Raw genomic sequence first — 23,856 nt, 5'->3', positions numbered from 1 at the left:
TTTTAAGGCCTCGCCGGATCCACTCCAGGCCCCACAACCGGATCATTATCTTCTCAAGATGCCGTTGAGAAGGTGGACTCTGATGAAAGGGCCTGCAGGGCTGCTTGGTTTTTTTTGGTGATTGTGTCTGGGTCTGGTTTAGACCCGCGACGGCTATTTGTCACCTTCTGCAACGCAGGTCACAGACGCCCAGCAGAGGCGGGTGGCTCCCCGGGGTCCTCCTGCATAGTGATGTGTAGGAGAGCGCAGACCTCTTTCGGGATCTGATCTGGTGTAGCACTCCTTCCAATCTGAAGATGATGCGGAACGGATGACCCCATGCATAGGGTATCTTGGCTTTCTGTAGGTGTTCCTTGATGGGACAGAAGTCTCTGCGTTTCTAGAGGGTGATCCTAGAGAGGTGAAGTGGATTGGGTGGGAGTCTCTGGCTTTTCTGAGAATTTCTTCTTTGATCTGGAAGTCGTGGACACACACTAAGATATCAGCTGGGGGTTCTTTTTCAGGGCCACTCTGCACTCGATCCAGTTATAGAGATGAGGTCTCTGGGAGGCCCGGGACATGTCTTAGCAGGTCCGTTACATATTCGCGCAAGTTCTCCAGATCCTCGTTGTGCACCTGGAAGTCCAACTGTTGATCCCTCAGCCTCAGGAACTCTTTTTGGAGCCCCGCTACTTCCTCCACCCGGCTAGATTCCTTATCTTCAAGTTCTGCTACTCTCTCACCCACCTCGCCAACGTCGCATCGCACCTCTCGGAGGACTGAGGTGAGTTCCGCCTTCATTGCCTGCAAGTCTTTGCGCAAGCAGGAGATTAGAGATTTCAAGTATGCTTTAGTGATTGGGCCCTCACCATGGTCTGAGTTCAGTCGGGCCTCCGCTCCCTTGACCAGCGGTTTGTCTTCTGTCCCTGAGCTGCCGGCTTTACCGAACATTTCCTTGAGGGACCTCTCCTTCTTTGCCTTATTTCCGGCCATAGCATCCAGGTCTGAAGTCACGGGTGTCACCAGGTGCGCCAGTCAAGGCTCCCAAGTCGTTCAGCCGGTCGGGTAAGTTCAGAGGTCCTCACATGGTTGCTGTCTCTTCTCGGAGTCTACTCCTCGGCAGGGGGGGAAGAGGGGGAAAGGGGTGGGGTAAACGCCTGCTGAGCTTCAGGTTAATATGTTGCCAGGAGGCGGCAGCTCTGTACATCCTTTGCTGGATTCAGATGTGCTAGGGTCACTCACTGTATTTCTAGCCCCACCATCCCTCTAATCCCTATCTCTGTTGCTGAGAGACGCTTTTGAGACCGGTTTTGCTCCGATCAGCATTAATTCTTCTCGCCTGTAGCTCCAGAGATCCGTTCCGGTGTATAGGTGGGCTCCAGAGTGGCACAAAAGCACTCTGCTTCTCTGGAATCCTTTCGATTCTCAGGTCGTGGCAGGTCCCTGCCCCCACCTTTGTGGTAAATTTGGCCAGTTGGATTTGCTGGGCCTGTGTGAGAGGTATATAAGATCAGCTGGGCCTGCCCCGTCCCCACAAGTCTCACGTCCCTCGTCTACCTACGCGGTTCGTGCTGCCAGGGCCTCCGTGCACACTGGTCATCTCAGGATTGTTGTGGATGCTATGGTGGCTGTGTTTCGCGCGGTCAATTTGTGAAGTAGTTGCAGCTCCGTGCCCACCTGTTTGTGCTCGCGCTCGATTTCTTGGGGCACCGCCCCGGCGAATGTCGCTGCTCTTTTTTCATGCCTCACGTCCCTGCATCGATGATGGCCAAAAGGGGGTGGTACCACACTGGGAAAGTCCGTCCTGCACTACGCCGTCAGCGTCCCCCTGTGAGTTTACTGTGTGATCCTCGCCGTCTGCTTCCGGGACGCCCGTCAGCCACAGGCCCCAGCCCAAAGCTATGGGCCCACTCTTCAGATTCCTAACGGCCCGCTCTGCCTCCCTGGAATCTGGGCCCAGGCACCAGATCCCAGCTGCTAGTCTTCGCTCAGGGATCACCAGCGGCGGCCCTAGGCCCCTGGCACAGATTCAGTGAGTGCCGAAGGGGGGAGCCGCGCCTCGCGTGGGAAAGTCTGTCCCAACCCACGCAGTCAGCGGCCCCGTGAGTCTGCTGTAGGCCTTAAATTGCTTGCCGCTTGCCTTGAGGGGCAGCCGTCAGCCACAGTTCACGCCCCGATGTTGTGGGTCTGCTTTTCTGTCCTCGACGGCCCGCTTGGTCTCCACGGGGACCAGGTACAGGCACCGGGCTCCTGGTGCTGCCTTTCACTCAGGGACCACCGGGACTACACCACAGTACTAGGAGAGCCGACCCGGTCCCGAGGTCACCTGCCTGCTGCTTTGTGTCTGTCGCATGGCCGCTCCTTTGCCTTGAGGCCGCGACTGTGTCTCTTTGCCCCGCCGCTCACCCAGAGTCTCTGGTCGGCCAGCCACTGGGCCCCGGGCAATTTCGTCTAGGTCCGCTTGTGCCGCCCTTCTTAGGTGCCATTTGAAACTCCTGGCAGGCACTGAACGTGGATCAGCGGGCGCTGATTAAAATGCTTTTAGAAGAGGCAGCTCGGAGCGATTTGGAAAAGCGTCCTATCCGCCCGCCATTTTGGCCCCTCCCCCATGGCAAAATCTTTAGCCAATCTGCAACAGAAAAGTGTCTCTTCTTTTCAAGGAAGGGGTCAATGTACATCTCTGCCCCAACTTCAGCAGCGTTTTCAACCTTATTACCAGCAAGGTTTCCAACCTCAATACTCCACCCAGTCCTTTCAGGAGACACCTGCACAGACTTACACCAGTTCTCCAGCTCAAAGATGTCCAGCATCTTCAGGCAAATCCCATGACGCAGGCAGAAGGCAATGAGACTTATCGGGCACCGCCACCCCATTCCTACTACATTCAGCTCAAAATCACTCCATATTCTTTCTTCAATGGGACTCCATTTCGTCCGACAGACTTTTTCAACCACGGTCACAGCCTGGAATTTCTTCAACAACCTCCGGATTTTCCCCCAAGAAAGACTGCTCAATGTCATCTGACGCTTCTCAAAAGGGAGATAAAACTCCTACTTGACAAGCAGGCAATCGAGATTGTGCTGCGCAACCTGCTTCTACTCCCACCTTTTTCTAATAAAAGAAAAGGTCAAGAAAATGGAGGCAGGTTATGGACCTCGGGTTATTGAACAAGTTCATCAAAAGTCAGCCATTTCGGATGCTGTCGCTCCAGGAGATTCTCCTTCTCTTGGATTCAGGAGATTACATGACCTCTCAGTATCTTCTGAATGAGCATTTTCATATTCTGATTCATCCAAAGCACTGTCGTTTCCTCAGGTTCCAAGTGGCAGGGTGCCTCTGCCAGTTCAAGGTGCTACCTTTCAGGCTAAAGTCTGCGCCCAGGGTTTTCACCAAATGTTTGGCACCAGTAGCAGCCTATCTCCAGCGCTCCAGTCACCTGGTGTTTCCCTACCTGGACGATTGGCTGATCAAGGCTCCAGCATTTCAAGGTCCAAGAAAGCTCACGAACGCCTGTCTTCAACTTTTTCGCTCTCTGGGTCTCAATCTCAACGAAGAGAAGTCTTCACTCCTTCCTTTCAAATCTCTGGTGTTTCTGGGAGCGAGGTTAGACCCCAACCGCTTTTCCCCACAGAGAAAATAATTTCTTGCCTTCTAAGGATGGTTCAGTCCCTTTATTAAAAAAAGTTAGTTTCTGTGAGGATTAACAAATCAATGTTGGGGATGATGTAATCTTGCATACCGTTAAGTCCTCACTGTCAATTGCAGGTGAGGCCCCTTCAGGAGCAGCTTGATGCCCAATGGATACAAGCTAGAGGCTCCTTCAGGGGCACTCTATCAATCCCTCCTCAGTTGATCAGGGCAATGTCTTGGTGGACATTAAGAGGCAATCTCTCACAAGGCCTATCCTTCCTTCCACCAAAGGTGATGGTAATGACAACGGACGCCTCCATGGAGGGATGGGGAGCTCACCTCCAGGAACTTCTGGTTCAGGGGAGGTGTTCGGACCAGGAGTCTCTACGCCACATCAGCCAGTTTTTCTAGGGCTATGTTCCTTCCTACCAAGGGTAAAAGGGTTCATCAATCCTTGTCCGCATGGGCAACACAACCATTATTTTCTACCTGCAGGAACAAGGGGGGGACGAGATCTCAGGCTCTCAAGTCTTTTTGTAATTGGCTGATTCACCACAATATTTCCTTACAAATCCAACACGTTCCAGGGGTGCTGAACGAACGGGACGATTCGGTTGCAGAGATACCAAGCAGTGTCACGAGTGGAAACTGGATGCTGTTCAGCTGGGAAATATTTTTCAATGTTTTTTTTTTTTTTTTTTTTTTATCCTCATTTGCCTGATCCTCCTCTTATTCAGCCTCCAATTGCCAAGCATTTATTACTCAGAGTGCAGGCCTCCTGCTGCCCCTGATAATGCGGTTGGTTGCCCTCGGCAGGGATGGCCTGAAGAGAGGACGGGGTGTGACTCCAACCTTGGTGTTACACCAGTTGAACTAGCCTTGGAGCCAACCGAAGGGGGCCTAGTTCTTGGAGTTACTAAGGCATAATCATTGGACCGGGGAAAAAAAAAAAAAAAAAAAAAACCCGGCTATTGCTTCCACTGAACCAAATAGTTCCAAAACGCCCGGTTACGTGAGCCACCTGATCTCAACATGTCAGTCTTAGAGGTTGTATACAAAGATGTTAACCAGTTTGCATGTGTTGGTGGTGTTTTTTCTATCCAAACCTTGCATATCTCTCTTCTTGCAAGTAGTATTGCGTAAAACAGAAATGTCCTTGCATGGCCCTTTATACTGTTGTCCCATCCGAAAATAACCAGGGGGAGTGTTAGAGAAATCGAGATGTTAAGAATCGAATCCAGGGTCGCTTTAACCTCATTCCAGAACTGCAATAGGTTGGGGCAGTCTATAAACATGTGAATGTCTGAAGCTGCGATGTAATTGCATTTATTGCATTTTTTCCCTGGAACGAATTTAGACAGTTTTAAGGGGGTAAAATAGGCTCGATGTATCGTAAAAAAATGGTTGCGCCTAAGCCATGCCGGTTTAACACATTTATATAGCAGGGTGCAGGATTTCTGCCAGATTTCAATACTCTGGGCCCCACATTCTATGCCCCATAGCTGTTCCGGGAGGATAAATTCTCCATCTATCTCTTCTAACAGACTCCAGTACCACTGCGAGACTTCTTTACCCCCTCCTGGTCTTCCTACCAATTTCTCTTCAGTGGAGCTGCACTTCCCAAATGTTACCCCTGACCTGTTCATTGTTTTAAACCAACTGTTTATTTGTAAAAATTTAAACCTCGAAAACTCTGAGCCCAGTTGGTCCCTTAACTCCTCCCAAGGCCTCAATGATTCGCCTACCAACAGATCTCCCCATGTTGCTATTCCTCCTTCTCTCAGCGGAGTTGCCAGCCTGTCTTCCAGACAAAGCGGCAAACCCGGAGATTCCCAAATGGGTGCAAAATTAGAGTAATATTGCAATCCTAGTTTCCTCCTTATATGAAACCAGGTCTTCGCTTGGGACATAAGAATTTTTAATTTAACTTTTTTGAAATATTTCTGATCGCCGTATTTGAACATATAGCCATTAGTTGGTAAACCGGCTCCGGTCAGCATCGCATTAAACATGAGACCTATAGATGTATTAGTTGGGACTTTTAAGAGCATTCTTGAGTGAGACAATTGGAAACCCCACGCATAATACTGCAAATCAGGCAGAGACAATCCCCCCTTTTCCCTCCTCCTTCTCAGTTTCTTCCATGCCACTCTTGCCGATTTGTAACACCACACAAAAGAATTAAGCTCTCTTTGGCATTTCGCTAAGGCCACATTATCAAAAGCGAGAGGGATAGTGCTAAAAATAAAAGTGAATTTAGGGAGAATGGACATCTTCATCAGACTTATTCTGCCGAGGACAGTCAGTGGAAGACTAGACCAGGATTTTAAAAGTTTCTTGCTTTCATTAGAGACTCTCGCGAGATTAACTTGAGCGATTTTGTCGATGTCGTGGACTATCCGAATACCCAGATATCTCATCGAGTTGGTTACGGTTAACTGTAAGTCAGGAATGTTCCAAGCCATGATATCGGTTTTACTTGGGTTAATCTCATAGCCTGAGATACAACCAAACTCTTTGGCTCTCCTTATTACCTCTGGGAATGTTATCTCTGGGTCTGAAGTAAAGATTATGATATCGTCTGCATAAAGAGCTACCCGCTTTTCCCACTCTCCAAACCTAAAAGGTGGAATGAGTACATCTCGTCTTAAGACTTCTGCAAACGGTTCGATGTACAGATTGAAGAGGAGGGGGGAAAGCGGGCAACCCTGCCTAGTGCCTCTCGAAATCCCCAATGCCTCAGACAGTGTGCCATTTATTAAGAGCCGGGCTGATGGTAAGTTGTACATAAGTTTGATAGTACGACAAAATCTCTCCCCGAAGTTGAATTTCTTCAACACGTCATTGAGGTAGGCCCAATTTACCCTATCGAAGGCTTTAGCTGCGTCTAGAGTGAGTGTTGCCAATGGGAGGGAGAAGGCTGAGGCAATGTCAATTGCCCCTACGAGGTCGTACGTTAGATCAGAAAGCTGGCGGCCTTTAATAAATCCCTTCTGGTCCTGGTGAATTATTTCCCCCACTACTGAGCCCACTCTAGATGCTAATATGGACGTGAAGATCTTATAATCACTGTTCAATAGAGATATTGGGCGATATGATCCACATAGGGTTGGGTCTTTGCCGGATTTGGGAATCAATACTATGGTAGTCTCACTCCATGATCGAGGAGGCTCAAAGCCCTCCCTCAAGATATCGTTGAAGAGGACTGTTAAAGTAGGGGCGATTTCGTCAACCAAAACACGGTATAATTCCCCAGGAAGTCCATCGGGGCCTGCAGCTTTACCATGTTTAAGTGACAGAATGACCCTCCTTACTTCTATTTCAGAGATATCCATCTCAATCCCATCACGTTGTATGGGTGACAGGGAAGGTAAAGTAATCTGGTTTAACCATATTTCTCTTAACTGTTGGTTATCAGGGGTATCTTCCCTGTATATTTCCTCAAAGAATTCCTTAAAGGCGATACTAATTTCTTGGTTTGATGTTCTAAGATCATTTTCGCCTTCAGCCTTTATCCCTCTGATATGACTTTTGGCCTGATCTGCTTTAACCCTCCATGCCAAAATCTTGCCCGCTGTTTCCCCGAATTTGAAATTTTGCTAGCCTCCCACCTCTTAGTTACTCTCTCTTGTAATATATTGTCCAGCCGATTTCTCAGATCAGAGAGATTATTTTGATCTTGTATTGTCCCGGATGATGCCACCAGTCTCTGCTCGATTTTCTCTAATTCCATTTCGAGAGTTTGAATTTTCGACAGATAGACTTTCCTCAGATACGAGGCTCTATTTGTGATACACCCTCTCAGGTAGGCTTTTAAAGCTTCCCAGACTGTAACAAGAGAGGCTGAACCTAGGTTTGTTTCAAGGAATGAGCTCGTTTCTATCCTTAAGTATTTCACTTCCTCCGATTCTAGTAGAATGGTGCGATCAAAAGACCAAGAGGGATGTTTGACATGACCTGGGAGTTTTAATGTAAAAGAGAGTGCCGAGTGGTCAGATAAGTGGGAGGGCAGATACTTAATACTGGATATAGAGTTTTGAAGGCTATAACTGAACAAGGCAAAGTCGATTCTTGAGGTATGTTTATATTTTAGGTTCCTAAAAGATACCCCTTGTTTAGAGCCCGCCTTTTCTCTCCATAAATCTGCCAGACCTATTTGCTCCATAATCTCTTTGAGAGACTGCCTGGCTTTGGATGGAGGATGACTTTTATATCTCCCGTGATAGGTGGATTTATCTAGTTTAGGGTTCAATATGACATTGAAATCCCCTGTCCATATTATAGGTTCCGAGGTGGTAATTAAATTGTTCCTGACTATTTCTAAGAAGGATGGGTCGTCTATGTTGGGACCATAGTAACCGACAAGGTTACACACCCATCCATCAATAGACAACTTGACTAACAGCCATCTTCCACTATTGTCCTCGTTGAAGTTAAGAATCTGCACCTTTGCAGCTTTTTTACAAATTAAGAGAATTCCTCTTATATTAGCGTTGTGGTCAGTACTGATGAATTTGTCAATCCACTTCTGTTTTTTCAGTATCTCGCTGGCCTCGCTTTTTAGAAGATGTGATTCTTGGATGACAATGATCTGCGCTGGGGAATCTCGTAGATATTGTAAGATACGTTCTCTTCTCCCTCGAACGCGCAGACCATTGACGTTCCAAGATAAAAACTTTATTAAAAAAAGTTAGTTTCTGTGAGGATTAACAAATCAATGTTGGGGATGATGTAATCTTGCATACCGTTAAGTCCTCACTGTCAATTGCAGGTGAGGCCCCTTCAGGAGCAGCTTGATGCCCAATGGATACAAGCTAGAGGCTCCTTCAGGGGCACTCTATCAATCCCTCCTCAGTTGATCAGGGCACTGTCTTGGTGGACATTAAGAGGCAATCTCTCACAAGGCCTATCCTTCCTTCCACCAAAGGTGATGGTAATGACAACGGACGCCTCCATGGAGGGATGGGGAGCTCACCTCCAGGAACTTCTGGTTCAGGGGAGGTGTTCGGACCAGGAGTCTCTACGCCACATCAGCCAGTTTTTCTAGGGCTATGTTCCTTCCTACCAAGGGTAAAAGGGTTCATCAATCCTTGTCCGCATGGGCAACACAACCATTATTTTCTACCTGCAGGAACAAGGGGGGGACGAGATCTCAGGCTCTCAAGTCTTTTTGTAATTGGCTGATTCACCACAATATTTCCTTACAAATCCAACACGTTCCAGGGGTGCTGAACGAACGGGACGATTCGGTTGCAGAGATACCAAGCAGTGTCACGAGTGGAAACTGGATGCTGTTCAGCTGGGAAATATTTTTCAATGTTGGGGATCTCCAAGCCTAGATCGGTTCGCTACATTACTCAACGAAAAATGTGAATTCTATGTCTGCAGATTTCCATAGGGAGGTTCTAGGGGAACGCCTTCCATTTCTCCTGGGAAGGGATGTTTGCTTACGCGTTCCCTCTGTCCCCACTAATAACCAACGTTCTGCAGAAGATGAAAAGAGAGCCTTGCCGCATCATTCTCATTGCCCCTGAGTGGACAAGGCAATACTGGTTCATAGAGCTATTTCGCCTATCAGAGACTACTCCAGTATGTCTTCATACTTCGGAACGTCTACTTTTAATACACCAAGGCCAAGTGATTCATCCACAGATTCACTCTCTTCACTTATCGGCCATAGCTCCTCACCACACGGAGTTTAGTGACTTAGCTATTTCTGAGGAGTGCCGTTCCATTCTTAACAAGGCCCGTGCTCCCTCCACGGTCGGGTGTTATTCAGCCAAATGGAAAAGATTCTGCTCCTGGTTTACAAAACACTCCTGCCATCCACTCTCTTCTCCGGAGGAGGTTTTGCCATATCTCTAGTCACTGGCGAAAAGTGGCCTTTCCCATTCTTTGGTAAAAGTTAATTTGACTGCAATTTAAAGGTGTAGGAGACGTTCGTCCCTATGGTCCTGCAGACTAGTAAAGGAATTTTTTAAAGGTATTTTCGGAGCCTATCCGCCGATTCGGTCTCCTCTAGTGCTCTGGCAATTGAACATTATGTTGTCTCATCCCATGAAAACTCCATTCGATCCAATTCCCAAGTGTGATCTAAAATTTCAAGACTTCCGTTAGCAGAGGTTCCATTTACATCGCTGAAGAAAAATGCAATTAATCCAAATAGATAAAACAGTTCTTTTATTTGTGTTAGAATTTTTAGTTTAGGAGACTGGCAGTACTTTCATTCCTAGCTGATTTCGAACTAAGTGTCTGCAACTTTACTGGCAAATAATTTATGGCTTTTCTACAGACACAAAATTGACTAGGGTCACCTCCATTCGGTATTTTCTGCTGAAAGTGGAACTGGGTTACAATTGCTTGCATATAATTGCTGTTGGTGGCAAAAGGAGGAGAAAGGACTGCGACAGATTAGTTTATCTGCAGTTAGTGTACAGTAGAAGTGGCTGCAGTTGTGATGAGTAGACCTGAAGTCATTATGTTGTGGTGTTGTGTGAGAAGATGGTAGCGATCGGGAGGTACGATGGAACGGGATGTCTTGTAAGGGTTCATACTTGAAGTAGGTTGACCGGTTAATATAAAGATCAACTTAAATCTTTGTATCAGTGACACATGATGTAAAATGAAATCCTTGCTTGGACAAAGAACACCCAGGCATATTTGTATAGTTTCTGAGGAAAGCGGTTTCAGATAGTTGAGTCAAGAGTCCTCAATTGTATCGATAAACCATATAACTAGGAGTGGGATACTAAAATCTAAGGTTGACCTCTGAGTTGAATAACATAGGATCAAAAACGACTCAAATCTTTTGGAGTTTACTGACTGATAAATAGGAGGGCAACTTTGCACTAAGGGGAGTACAACACTTCTATGTTGCTAAACTTCATTCCAATTCAATTCTCTTCAATGGCCTTGCATATTTGCCATTCAGCTTGAGGCTGCTGGATGCTATCAATGTTTGGTTGGGTTTGTTGCACCTCGGGAACAGTATGTCTCCTCAGATGCATATAATCCCGAAATGTGAGGCAGTCAGCAAGTACAGATCTCTCTCTGACACCAGCAGAAGCAGACAATGTAATGTTTTCATTATTGAGCGTGTAGCAGTGAAAATTTAAATGGATACTCTTAAAATGTAGGTGTCTCTTACGGAGCCACTCTCTATTTCCTGGAGTGTTGGGATATGACGTAGGTAGCATGCACTGTTATTCAGACCATTGTGAATTAAATAATAATGGTACTACTGTGATAATACTAGAGTGTGCACACCTGTTCAGAATGCTTTCAGGTGGACTTAAACCTTGTTGTAGTTGTACACAGATTGCACCTTCTTAAATACGAATCTCACAAAATAATCTTTGATGCTTGATAAATTGATGATGTTGGGTGTTAATTTTACACGTTTTTATAATGTTGACTTGTGACTCTGCACCACTTTATAGTGAGAGCGGGTTTGTCTGTTAGTTTCTCCGGACACTTTAATGGCAGAATGCCAGTTGGGGTATCTCTAATTTTGAGACTGCTGGTCTTCATGCCCTTGGATGCCGACTTGAATATTAGCTGTATACTTTTTTAATTAGATGTGGTACAATAAGGTAATCTGTGCCACAGGTCTGATGTAGAATTTGAATACTAATGATAGTGGTAAGCCCTTTGGGAGACCACAAGTAATAGTTTAGTTATGGATCCATATTGATTTGTTGCTATAGTTGGAAAGGAGTGAAAAGTACCACTTGAAAAGCTTTTCTGGTTACCCATGCTCAATTTCCCAAATGCTGCTGAAGAATGTTTTGGTCCTCGTTTTAGTAATTGGTAATGATAACCTTGTGATCTGCTCTAGCTTTAATTACCAAAACTGAAAGATGCTGCGCATTTAATTTTACAGTTGAGGCAACATTTTATTAATGATGTTTCATCACGCAAACAGCAAAACCTTTTGAATGGCTGAAATGGAGTAAAGCATATGTGCCCCCCCCCTGCCTTTTGTATCAAATTGTTTTTGATTGTCTTGTTTTCTTTTAGAATTGCCCAACAGCTGCTTCCTGCACTATCTGCATAAGCAGTCTGCCTCTGATTAACTCCACGAATCATATCCCACGTTTGATTTAGCTAAAGTTAATTTTGGATAGTTCTCCGTTTCGCTTATGTACTTTAGCTGTAGTCCGTCCATAATGAATTATCCATCCGTCCTTTAGTGGGAGTGAGATGTATATAGAGCTATTGTTAGAATTGGGGTACCTTTGACCAAATAGGGACCCTTACTTCTAGTCAGGGTAAGGGGGCACCTTTGACCAAATAGGGACCCTTACTTCTAGTCAGGGTAAGGGGGCACACACTGTTGATAACCTCTGCTCACCCCCTTGGTAGCTTGGCACGAGCAGACAGGCTTATCTCCAAGGCAATGCTTAAAGTATTTGCACCAACACACACAATAATACTGTGAAACACCACAAATGGACACCACACAAATGATTATCAAAAATAGATTCTTTATCTAAGAATTAGGCAAGACCAAATATCAAATATGCCAACATACACAGTAAATTCTTGTTGCAAAAACAGTTCTCTTGTAGTGTTCTTTCAACCCTCACATAGGTAATCCTTGCTTAGTAGCAGCTATGGGGCCAAACAGTTCTGTACTCGTGTGTGACCAGCAGGAATTTTACTTGCATACGTGTCTGCACGAACCAACAATGCCTCTCCATACTTTGATCCCCACTCTGGTATCTTCAGCTGACTCCGCGGTCAGCGATGGTGCCGACTTGCCCCCAAAGCTACGGGCGTGACTTCAACTAGCCTCGCATTTACTGGTGACTATGGGCATCGAGGCAGCCCTCCGCAACCCCGCAATCAACCCCCAGGCAAAGACACACACCAACACACACCACGGCTCGGGACTTTGCTCCGAGCGTTACCTGGGGGTTTGCGGCTTCACTTCGAGGGACGGGCAGTCCTTGGTTCTCGATGCACCCTCCCGGCGAGACAGGTTTCTTCCCTGCGAGGCTCCCCGGCTCAACTCCGCTTCGTGGTCTGAGTGTGGGGAAGCCCTCGAGGCTGGGCCAATCCCAGCGCGGCGGATCGGTGACACTGCAGGAGTTCCCTCTGCTGGAACCAATGGTAGCGCGGCACACCAATGACGCTATGGGACTCCTCGAGCGGCCAGAACCAAGCCCAGCGCGGCTCCAGCGATGACGTCCGCTGTGTGATTTCCTTCCGCTCTTTTGTTGCCCTGGGCTGGCGGTGGTGATCTGGACACCTGGCGATTGGGGGTGCAGCAGTCGTCCCCCCCTCACCCCCCACAGGGCGGAGGTTGCAGGCAGGCCGCCCACGATGTTGCCAGCACACTCTGGTGATAAATTACGTTAGAGGCAAAGCAGACCTACGGCAGGCGTCAGTTGTTTGCCGATGAGCACACCGATTCTCCCACATGGCAGGCAGTTGGTAATAAAGCACAGGCTGTGAATAAAGACATGCTCACAGCGTCTTAGTTCTTCTTGGGAACTTTGGTAACCCTGTGTTACAGAAACAGGAGGCCTGCTCTTCTCAAGCCCTTGTAGACTTGTTCCTTCAGGACACAGCAAAGTCCTTAGCAAGCAGGGGGGGACACAGCACACAGCAAAGTCCCTTGTCCTCTCCTCAGTTGAATCAGCAAAACAGCAGGTCAGCCCCAGAGCTCACAGCAAGGGCAATATTCCTTCTTAGTTTCTCCAGCTGTTCTTCTTTCTGCAGAGGTTCCACTTGATTGTAAAAGTCTGATTTTCAAGGGGTCTCAGTCCTACTTCTATACCCCTAAAGTCTTTGTGATTCATGTATTGGGGGTTCTGGACCCAGTTTAAACCAGTCCTGGGGGCACTCTGCCAGTGCACAACTTCTTCCTTTGAGAAAAGGGGCCAGGGTCCTCAGAGGCCCAGCAGTAGGGGGAGCCAGTCCTTTGTGGAGGCAGGCACAGCCCTTCTCAGATACAGGGATCTCCCCACCCTCCTCTCTAAATGCAGATGGGCGTATTCAGCCTAGGGCTGACGCACCCAGACTCCTGGCGCCAAGACACTTTACCAGCCCCTGTCACTCCCCAAAGCCAGACAGTCAATCCACAACCAGGCAGAGGCACACAGGAAGGTTTGAACCGAAAAATAGCAACTTTCTAAAAGTGCCATTTCTAAATGCAGGATTTAAAAACCATCTTCACTAAAATATGTGTTATTAAATTCTGAATTCAAGGGTACCAGACTCCATGTCTCCATCTTGTTCCTATGGGAAGATAGGCTGGTAAAATAGTACACAGCCTTCCCCATTTTGTCCTATGAGCAAGATGGCCTTTCAATAGTGAAAAACGAAATTGGCTGTATTTCACTTTTAGGACATGTTACACACGTCAGTACATGTCCTACCTTTCTCATACACTGCACCCTGCCCAGGGGGGTACCTTGGGCCTACTATAGGGTTGTCCTATGTGCACAGAATGGGAAGGGTAGGACCTGGCAAGTGTGGGCACTTGCCAGCGCGACATGGCAGTTTAACAAACTGCGTGCAGGCACTGCAATGGCAGGCCTGAGACCCCTTTTAGGGCTACTCATGTGGTTGGCACAATCAGTGCTGCAGGCCTACTAGTAGCATTTGGATTACCCGCCCTGGCACACTCCGTGCACTCTGCTAGGGACCTTACAGGTAAAGCAAATATGCCAATCATGGAGGACCAATCACATTTAATAATTTATACAGGGGGCACTTGCCATTGGACACTGATTAGTAGTGACCAAAGGGCCCAAAGCATCTAAACCAGCAAAAGTGAAATCCAGCATAGCATCAAAAACATAGGAGGTAGTGGCAAAAAAGTCAGGGGTAACGACGCCAAGGATGACAGGTCTAACAGCTATATATATTTATCTATATATATTTATAGGCATCTGGCTCAGGGCAGCCTTTTTGTTCAGAAACTCATGACTACTTCATGCACTTGGTCTTCCTCTTCAAGGCACGAAGGCACGAAGAATTTTCCCTTGTTTTTAATAAAAGTTAGATATTTAAAATAAATCCTAAAAATGTCCACTCATGAGGAGAAAATAGTCACCTCCCATTTTTTAATTTGACAAGAGCCCACATTGTCAGTTCCATCTCGAGCACAAAGGGATATAATTCATTTCAAAGTATGCCATTTTCACTAATTTAACTCATCAATGGCAATCCATTTGTTGATGCGTTTTAGCATTTCATTTGCCATGAGATGGCTCCCATTTCTTCAGAAAAGGTGAGCAAAAAGTAGATAAAGAAGTAACGGGAATTTCCTTTTCCTAACAGAGCACGGAATCTGCCTTTCGCTACATACATAATGACTCCGACTTCAGTACCAGTAGTAGCTTCAGCCCAGAAGAAGAAAGAAAATCCAAACTACAGGTACTTTCTGCCTGCATCTCCACACACATGGTTTGCTTCTAGTTGATGCTGAACTTGTTAAACTGTTGTCAAAACTTGCATTCCCTCTCTTTTCAGCCTTAATACATTTCTCATAAATATTTTCCCTTCAGATTTATTTGTGTTATAGTATGAATTTTCAGTACAGGTGTCAAATTATAAAGAAAATTGAATCACATAATTGACACTGTTTACAATTTCCTCAAGTGGAGACCAGAGTTTATCAAATTTGTCATTTTCATTTTCAGGATGATACAAAAGAAACCTTTTTCACCTACAGATTGACTGCCTCCTATTTTTCAACAAATGGCAATATTAAAAACTGGCTTTTGAAGATGCTGAAAATAAAAGCTATGTGTAATCTGTTACACAGGTCAGCTGTACATGATTTTAAGACTATACCCATGCACAGCAATGGCCCATGTTCAGATCCCAGTTTTTGCCAGATCATTTAGACTCACCTGCATCATGCTTGCATTCTGATGTTTATTTCTTTGACAGGTGCTTGTCCTCTCCTGTTTTCTCAGTGTTCAGTTGCTTTTTCCTCAATCACTTTGCTACACAAGCTTTTTGTGGCACGGGCAGAATGCAGGCGATGACCCACACAGGTGTTTTTACCAGCCTGTGAAAGCACCATTCAATCCAAATTAGGCTCTGTGGTCCTACCATTGTGCCAAGATCCTAAAATTGTCATTTGTTACAGATGCTAATCAGAGGCATCTCTTCTATTGTGCGGGAGCCAGTCCTCTATTCACTCCTTCACCCTTTTGCAACTGAAGACTGGTAAATATAAGAGGCCTCTGTGTCCTACTAAGCAGTCAGGCCTCTGATGTGGAATTCGTAAAAGTACACCATTCTCTTGAGCTTTCCCAGCCTGTACCGCAGATTACATTTAAGTATAACAATGCTAGACGTTGGAGCTATCTCACGCTTCTGCTACCAAATTGGTACTAGATTGTTACATGTTACTTTGATACATCCGATTGCTCATTAAGTGCAAGGCACCCTGACACATTATGCCATAGTATTCCACAAGATTCTTCACACTCTAAACCACACATGCACAACATTCGTTCCCTCTATTTAAGTATAACAATAGGTAACCTCTCCTCCTCATTATGTGGTCCAAACCACAGCCAATCAGCTGCCAGCACCAACATACACCATCCTCAGCAGAGCCACCATTCCTCAGATTTCCAACCGCCTTCGTGTGAGAAGGAGTCTCCCTGAGGTGAGCTCAGTTCATTCTCTACTGAACTTTTGACCTTCTACAGTTGGAAGTAAGGTACTGATTTTCAATCTTATTTCTTGAAAATGTCTGAAGGCTACAAGAAGAGACTCTTCAGATCTTGCAGATACTGTGGCAACGCCAGATTGTTTTCTGAAGAACCACATAAGGAATGCTTGTACTGCATGTATCCCAAGCATGTTCCTAAGGACTGCAAACATTGTCGTACCTTCTCTGCTAAAACACTCAAAGGAAGAGAAGCTCGCCTATTGCTATGGCTTCAAAAGAAGAAAGCTACAGACTGAGTCTGAGGGTGAAGCCAAGGGACATTCCTCTAAACAGCATGAGAGAGTCCTCTGAGGAAAAAGGAGATCAAAAGAGACTAAAATCAAGTTAAACCAAAGAAGGTGAAACTTCTTCTTCTCTTCCTCCAACTCCTCTCAAGCCTACCATAGAAAAGAAGACTCAGTCGTTGTTGCCGCCGTCGAAAACTAAGGAAATTCCTGTCAGATCGCCGACGAAGCCGTCGATGACCCCGACGACGATCTCGTCGTCGACAATGGTGATGACTCCGTCGACGGTGAGTGTCAGACCTTCGTCGACAGCAAGATCTTTGTCGACGACGGTCCCGTCGACAATCCAGTCATTGGTCCCGTCGACGGTCCCGTCGACGACCAGAAAATCGTCGACGATGACAGCTGTTGGATCTCCGACAATGATGACTTCAACATTCATATCCATTAAGAGAATTATCCCGTCGACGGACTCGTCGACGAGTAAGAAAGGAGACTTTTCCTCTCCTAAAATGTCCCCGCTGCTTCCATCTACTATTCTAGATTGCCACGAATCTGAAGATGAGGGGTCTTATGAAGCTGCCTATAGCCCCTCGCAGCTACATATTAAAAGTCAGGAATCAGAGGATGAGGATTTCCAAGAGGTTCAAGAACAATTCTCTTTTAAGGATCGGCCAGTAAGAGGCCCTAAACGTTATGAGTCATTTCATCAGGCTTATAATTATGAAGAGGAGGAGAAAGTAAGTCCCAATGTTCAGGAGGAGTCTGTCTGTGCCTGTATCTTTCATTTCTGACTTAAGGCACATGATAGACAGTTATTACCGCCGTTTTCCGGAAGATAACGCTTCAGTCCCTGGTCCTACTCCTGCAAGTATTCCTCAACCTGTGAAGGAAACAGCAGTGGTTCAGTCTCCTCCGCCAGTCCAACGAGTTGACGCCCCGAAAATAATAATAATTCGGGATGACTTAATGGATTCTGATCATGAAGATCAAGCTGAGGAAGGAGAGATTCCCCAGGATGATGTAGTTGGGGATGAATGGGACCAATACATCGTTCCAACTTCTCCTTCGTCACCATTACCTCAAGCGAGTTCTCCACCGGAGGATATAGCCAGCTTTCATGACTTGATTGAAAGAGCCGCAAAAAGATTTGAGCTTACTATGCCTGTAAAAGAAAGTGAATGTTTCCTTTATGACTTCAAACAGTCATCTCGAAAGTCAGTAAGGGCTATCCCGATAATCCAGCACATCTGGGATGAAGGAATTAAATTGATGAGAAATCCGCATCAGTTCCAGCATTAATTTCTAAACTTGTTAAGAAATACCGCGCTCCAGAGACAGCTCCAGCATGCCTAATTGGGCATCCTCGTCTGGAGTCTGTTACTCATCGGCGCAGAGATGCTCCAAACATCCGGTGACAGCCTGTTTGGCGCCTCCTGATAAGGAAGGTAAACAAATGGACAGTATTGGAAAGCGCTTTGCAGTTATGGCGGCAGCGTCTATCAAGGCAGCAAATGCAATGGCGCTTATCAGTAGATTTAACAGACAGATGTGGTCAGACATCGCACCAATCCTGTCGTATCTCCCAGATGACAAAAAGGAGGAAGCAAATACAATTTTGCAAGATGGAGCCAGAGCAGCATCTGAGTCCATAGATGTAGCGATGGACATAGTGTCTGTAGGTTTTCGTCAAATGGCTGGAGCTGTTGCTGTTCGTAGGCAGGGATGGCTAAAATCAACATCTTTTAGGCCTGAGGTCCAATCCAAAAACATGGACATGCCTTTTGATGGAGAAAGCCTGTTTGGGAAGCACATTGACGAGGCGCTTCAGGGAATAAAAGCAGACACTGATACTGCTAGAGCTTTGGGATCTTTACAACAAGGTCGCTACCAGTCTTTAAGTGGCAGAGGATTGAGAGGACATTTCCAGCAACGTTCCTCTTTTCAGTCATACAGGTACCAGCCGTATCATCAACAGGGGTACCGTCAGTTCTCCACCAATCAACAGTATCGGTCCTCTAATACATCATTTCAGCAGCAAGGAAGGAGAAAATCTGCTGCACGAGGAAAGGCGCAAGATTCTGGTCGAAGACAGTGATATTCTTCATGCGCCTCCGGCCCCGTCTCATCTCAAACAGTTCCATTACCTTTCTCAATTTCTAAATTATTGGCAATCAATAACATCGGACAAATGGGTGTTAGACATCATAATGCAGGGTCACACCCTGGAATGCTCACAAAAACCTCTGAATCGCCCACCTCTCTACAGAAATCGAAATCATCTCTCAGCCCTCAAGACAGAAATTTTAACTCTCCTAATGAAAGGGCAATAGAAGAGGTACCACCAGATCAACAGGGGACTGGATTCTATTCGCACTTTTTCCTCATAAAGAAAAAGCAGTCTTCCAAATGGAGACAGGTAATCGACCTCAGGGATCTGAACAAATACATAAAGAAAATCTCATTCCTCATGCTGTCATTACAGGAAATCCTCCTTTTACTTCGCAGAGGAGATTACATGGTCTCTCTAGACCTTTTGGATGCATATTTCCATATCCCAATCCACAAGAAGCACAAACGGTATCTCCGGTTCATGGTGGCGGGCGCCATTACCAGTTCAAAGTATTACATTTCGACCTAAAATCTGCCCCAAGGGTTTTCACAAAATGTATGACACCGATCGCAGTACATCTAAGGCAACAAGGTCTCCAAATGTTCCCATATTTGGCTGACTGGCTGATAAAAGGAACATCGTACTAGGAGACACAGCAGTCTTTACAAATCTGTATGGATCTTTTCCAGAAATTAGGCCTTCGAATAAACAGAGAGAAGTCCTCCTTTACTCCGACACAGTCACTCCAATTCCTCGGAGAACTATTGAAAACTCAGGAAGCGAAAGCTTTTCCTTCAGAGGAACGCATAACAAAGATTTTAAATCTGACAGCATCAATAAGATCAAAAAAGTCCACTTTCATCAGGATCTTCAAATCTTTACTGGGAATGATGTCATCCTGTATCCCATTGATTCCAAACTACCGTTTGCATATGATACCACTACAAGAATCCCTAGACAAACAATGGGTTCAAGCTCTAGGTTCATTCGAAGACAAACTAGCCATCAACTCTCAGATCAAATGGGCAATCTCATGGTGGGGTATCAGGAGCAACTTGAAAAAGGGTCTACTATTCAAACCTCAATCTCCAAGTTACGTCATGACATCAGACGCTTCATTGCAAGGTTGGGGATCGCACCTGCAAGACCTAGAGATTCAAGGCCATTGGTCACCTCAAGAGGCAAAACTTCACATCAATCTCTTGGAATTAAAAGCAGTTTTCCTGGGTCTTCAAGCCTTTCTGCCCAGAATTCGTGGTTCATCAGTCCTGGTAAGGACCGACAGCACAATAACGATGTTCTATCTGCTGAAACAGGGTGGCACAAGGTGAAAGCCCCTGTCTGCTCAGGCACACACAATTTGGAATTGGCTTCTACATCACAGCATAGCCCTACAGGTGGAACATGTTCCTGGGGTAGACAGCACAAGGGCAGATTTGTTAACCAGATCATTTGCCACGAGTGGGAACTGAATCAAAACCAACTTCGTCAAATATTCAATCTATGGGGCAAACCAAATTTGGACTTGTTTGCGACTCAAAACAACAAAAAATGCAAACATTACGCAAGCAGATTCCCACAGAAAGGATCAAGGGGAAATGCTCTTCATCTCCGATGGACAGGGATGTTTGCTTATGCTTTCTCTCCATTTCCTCTAATTCCAAAGATATTGAGAAAAACGAGATCAGAACCATGCCACATAATCTTATTAGCCCCAGCCTGGCCAAGACAGTTTTGGTACACAGAACTTCTCCAATTATCATTGGAGCCCAGGATAAAGTTTTCAATGATCCAGACTCTGATTTCCATGAACAAGGGCCAAGTTCTTCACCCACACTTCACCTCTCTAAAATTGTCAGCTTGGAACCTTTCGAGCATGAATTTCAGTCACTAGATATTCCCCAAGAATGTGGTGAAATTCTGGCAAATTCTATGGCAATGTCTACTAACAATACATTTGCAGCAAAATGGAGAAGATTCTGTAACTGGTGTATTTCAAATAATGTTCATCCTTCTAATTCCTCACTGGAGCAAATTCTTCCATATCTGCTTCAACTAGCCAGATCGGGACTTTCTCATTCTTCAATAAAAGTCCATTTAGCGGCGATCTCCCGATACCGGAGATCTCCAGGGTGTCCATCACTTTGGTCTGAGCATAACTGATTTTTACTCATAGGTTGGGGTGGGTCACATTACTCATGATCATTCTACACATTGCGTATTGTATTGTATTGTTTCAAACATTTATATAGCGCAAAGCTGTCACCCTACGGGTATCCTGGTGCTTGAACTTCAGTTGGTACAACAATTGAACAAATCCACAATGGCAGCAGAGGAATTAGATATCCCCCCTAGGGAATAGCCAGGTTTTCTCAAGCTTTCTAAAACAGGTTAACGAGTAGTCCTGTTGATAAAGACTGCAGGCAGGAGGAATGTAAAACAGCCTTTATTCTTTCTTGCTCCTCTCTCCACCAATACAGGTACCTCACATCAACATTCTAAAGCAGCCTCCTCAAGCCCTGGGAGGTGCCAAGCGGAAGCACAGGGTGGGGGAGATGGAAGGTACCAACATGATGACCAACACCAGTTACATTAAGTGATGGCCCCTTGTAGTATATAAAACATAACCTAACAGGATATACATATATAAAATAACTAGGATATATATATATATATATAAAAATAACTAGGTTGTAACACATCTTTCCCCCTTAATATAACACAAGGAAAATCACTGTATAGAGTACCACGTGGTTCTCCAGAGAAAGGCAATCAAGTTCATTTGTACATAACAAAGTCTTTGTGCCATTCTGGAGTTTTGTGTGTTCTTTGGGTATGGGTAGGGTCAACAGGTTGAGATGTTATAGGGAGATCCTGTGGTATTTGACTGTTTTGTTCTTGTTGTGACTTGACTAACCTGTCCATGCTCCACATTTGGTCATTGTCTAAAATGACAGTGTTGCCTTTTACCGCTGTTATGCACATGGGTTTTGAGAATTTACTCTCCGGACTACTTCTCCTGGGATTTTTGATACAAACCCAGTCTCCTATTTTCCATTCCTGCATTTTGGTACCATGTTTGGAGTCATAGTGACCTTTGTATTTGCTTTGGTGAATGTGGAGTTTGCCCTTAAACCCTTGCATGTCCCTAGTGATATGGGATCCCTCTCCTAGCCAGTTGGGAAAGAACTTAGTACAGGGTTTTCTCCCCCTTAAGGCTGAAAAAGGGGAAATTCCAGTGACTTGACTGAGGGTGGTATGATATACCCACAGCATTTCTTGTAGCGCTTGGTCAGTGGGAATAGTGTTGCTGCTTGCCAATTGAATGCATCCTTTGACCATGCGGTTCATTCTTTCCACCAGGCCATTTGCTCTGGGACAATAAAGTGGTGACCTTATATGTGTTATGTCAAGCATGCTGAGGAATTCTGTCATGGTATGGGATACAAATTGGGCCCCGTTGTCGGTGACAATGGAGGCTGAAATTCCCTCCTTAGCAAAGGTTTCTCTGAGACATTGAATGACAGTCGCAGTGGTTATTTGATTGACCATTTTGACCACAGTCCAGTGAGAATGATAATCTACTAGGACCAATGCGAATTGCTTGGTTAGCTTTGGAAAATTATGAGGACCCATTATGTCTAGGGCAATTTTCCCCCAAGGTTTGTTTGGTACTGGAATCGGAAAAATTTTGGTTTTTCTATGTATCTTGGATTTATCACTGTTGGCGCATGTATGGCAATGTTTAACTTTGTCCTCAACTAATGAATCCATGTTGGGGAACCAGTACGGTTCCCGTAGTCTGGCCTTGGTTAAGCTTCTACCAGAGTGGCCTTCGTGTACTAGGTCAACTATCTTACTTCTGATGGCTTCGGGAGGAATGATCTGGTCTTTCCTAAATAACATACCATGGTCTATGTTAAGTTCATGTCGTACCTCCCAGAACCTCTTTACGTCAGTGCTTACTAGGTCTTGAGAATCAGGCCACCAATGCAAAGTGTAAGATAAAAGTTGTGTCATGGTATTGTCTGTGTCCATGCAATGTGTCCATTCTTGGGAAGAGATGGTAGAAAGGTTGATTTGAAAGATGGGACATTCACTTATATCAAACTGTTCATCTTTCTGGAGGGGGCTTCTAGAAAGGAAATCTGCTGCAGAATGTTGTACCCCAGGCACATACTCAACTTTGAAACAGAAACCTTCCAGTCCCAGAATCCATTCGGCTATGCGGGGTGTGTTGCAAGAGTTATTCTTCGGATTGAACATAAAAACTAACTGTTTATGATCAGTGCGTATACAGAATTGCAATCCCCAAAGGAAAAACTTGAAATGTTTCACTCCCAAAAAACAAGCTAACGCTTTCCACCACAGAATAATTCAATTCGCTTTAGTCAAAGATCGTGAGGCGAATGCTACAATTCTTTCTTTGCCATCAATTTTCTGTGATAGAGTAGCTCCCAAACCTTTTCCACTGGCATCTGTGGTAAGTACTGTTTTCCTGTTATGTTCAAAATTACACAGATATGGTGCAGTGATTATGCTTTCTTTTATCTTAGAGAAAGATGTTTGGTGTTCTTCCAACCATTGGAATTGAAAATGTTTCTTTGTGAGTTCTCTGAGGTTGGCAGTGAGCTCAGCAAAGTGATTGACATACTTGGCCATGTATTCGGCCAACCCCAGGAAGGATTTAAGTTCTTCTTTATTGGTGAGCGCTGGAGCCTCTTTTACAGCCTCGACCAGACAAAGCTTCGGTTTTGAATCCGTCTCTGGAGATGCAGTGGCCCAGATATTCCACCGACTCCACACCTAGTTGACACTTCTCCTTTTTCAGTGTGAGGCCGGCCTCCTTGAATTTCCCCAGAACTTGTCTCAAGATAGTGTCATGTTCCTCGACATTGGCACCGTATATTAAAACGTCCTCTTGACGGCATAGCGTTTTTGGTATTCCCCCAAGAATGTGCTACATTATCTTTTGAAAAATAGCTGCCGCCGAAGCTAGTCCAAACGGCATGCGGCAGAACATGAAGGTTCCTAAAGAAGTGGTAAACGCCGTGAGTTTTCTTGAGTCAGGATGTAGCTCCACCTGATGATAGGCCATGGAGAGATCCAGAACGAGGAAATGAGTAGCCATCCCCATAGTGCTCAACATCTCATGGATACAGGGTAAGGGATGTCTTTCAACTAAAATGCTGTTGTTTAAATCCCTA

At 45.4% G+C, this 23,856-nt stretch overlaps 1 protein-coding gene across 5 annotated transcripts in view; it reads left to right on the top strand.

Moving 5' to 3' along the window:
* The window catches only part of PPP4R1 (protein phosphatase 4 regulatory subunit 1), a 689,584-nt gene that overhangs the window by 469,199 nt on the left and 196,529 nt on the right, over nt 1–23,856 (top strand). For 3 of the 5 annotated variants that reach the window (XM_078688139.1, XM_078688140.1, XM_078688145.1), the window contains exon 13: nt 14,902–14,997. The exons of the other annotated variants lie outside the window; for them this stretch is intronic. In XM_078688139.1, the coding sequence (XP_078544265.1) occupies nt 14,902–14,997 (96 nt within the window). The remainder of the gene's footprint in view (nt 1–14,901; nt 14,998–23,856) is intronic. 5 annotated transcript variants of the gene reach the window in all.

The sequence above is a fragment of the Lissotriton helveticus genome, chromosome 4_1 (assembly GCF_964261635.1).
Source record: "Lissotriton helveticus chromosome 4_1, aLisHel1.1, whole genome shotgun sequence".
NCBI classification, from domain to species: domain Eukaryota; kingdom Metazoa; phylum Chordata; class Amphibia; order Caudata; family Salamandridae; genus Lissotriton; species Lissotriton helveticus.
Note: the sequence above shows the minus strand (reverse complement) of the source record. Positions and strands in the feature narration are given on the sequence as shown.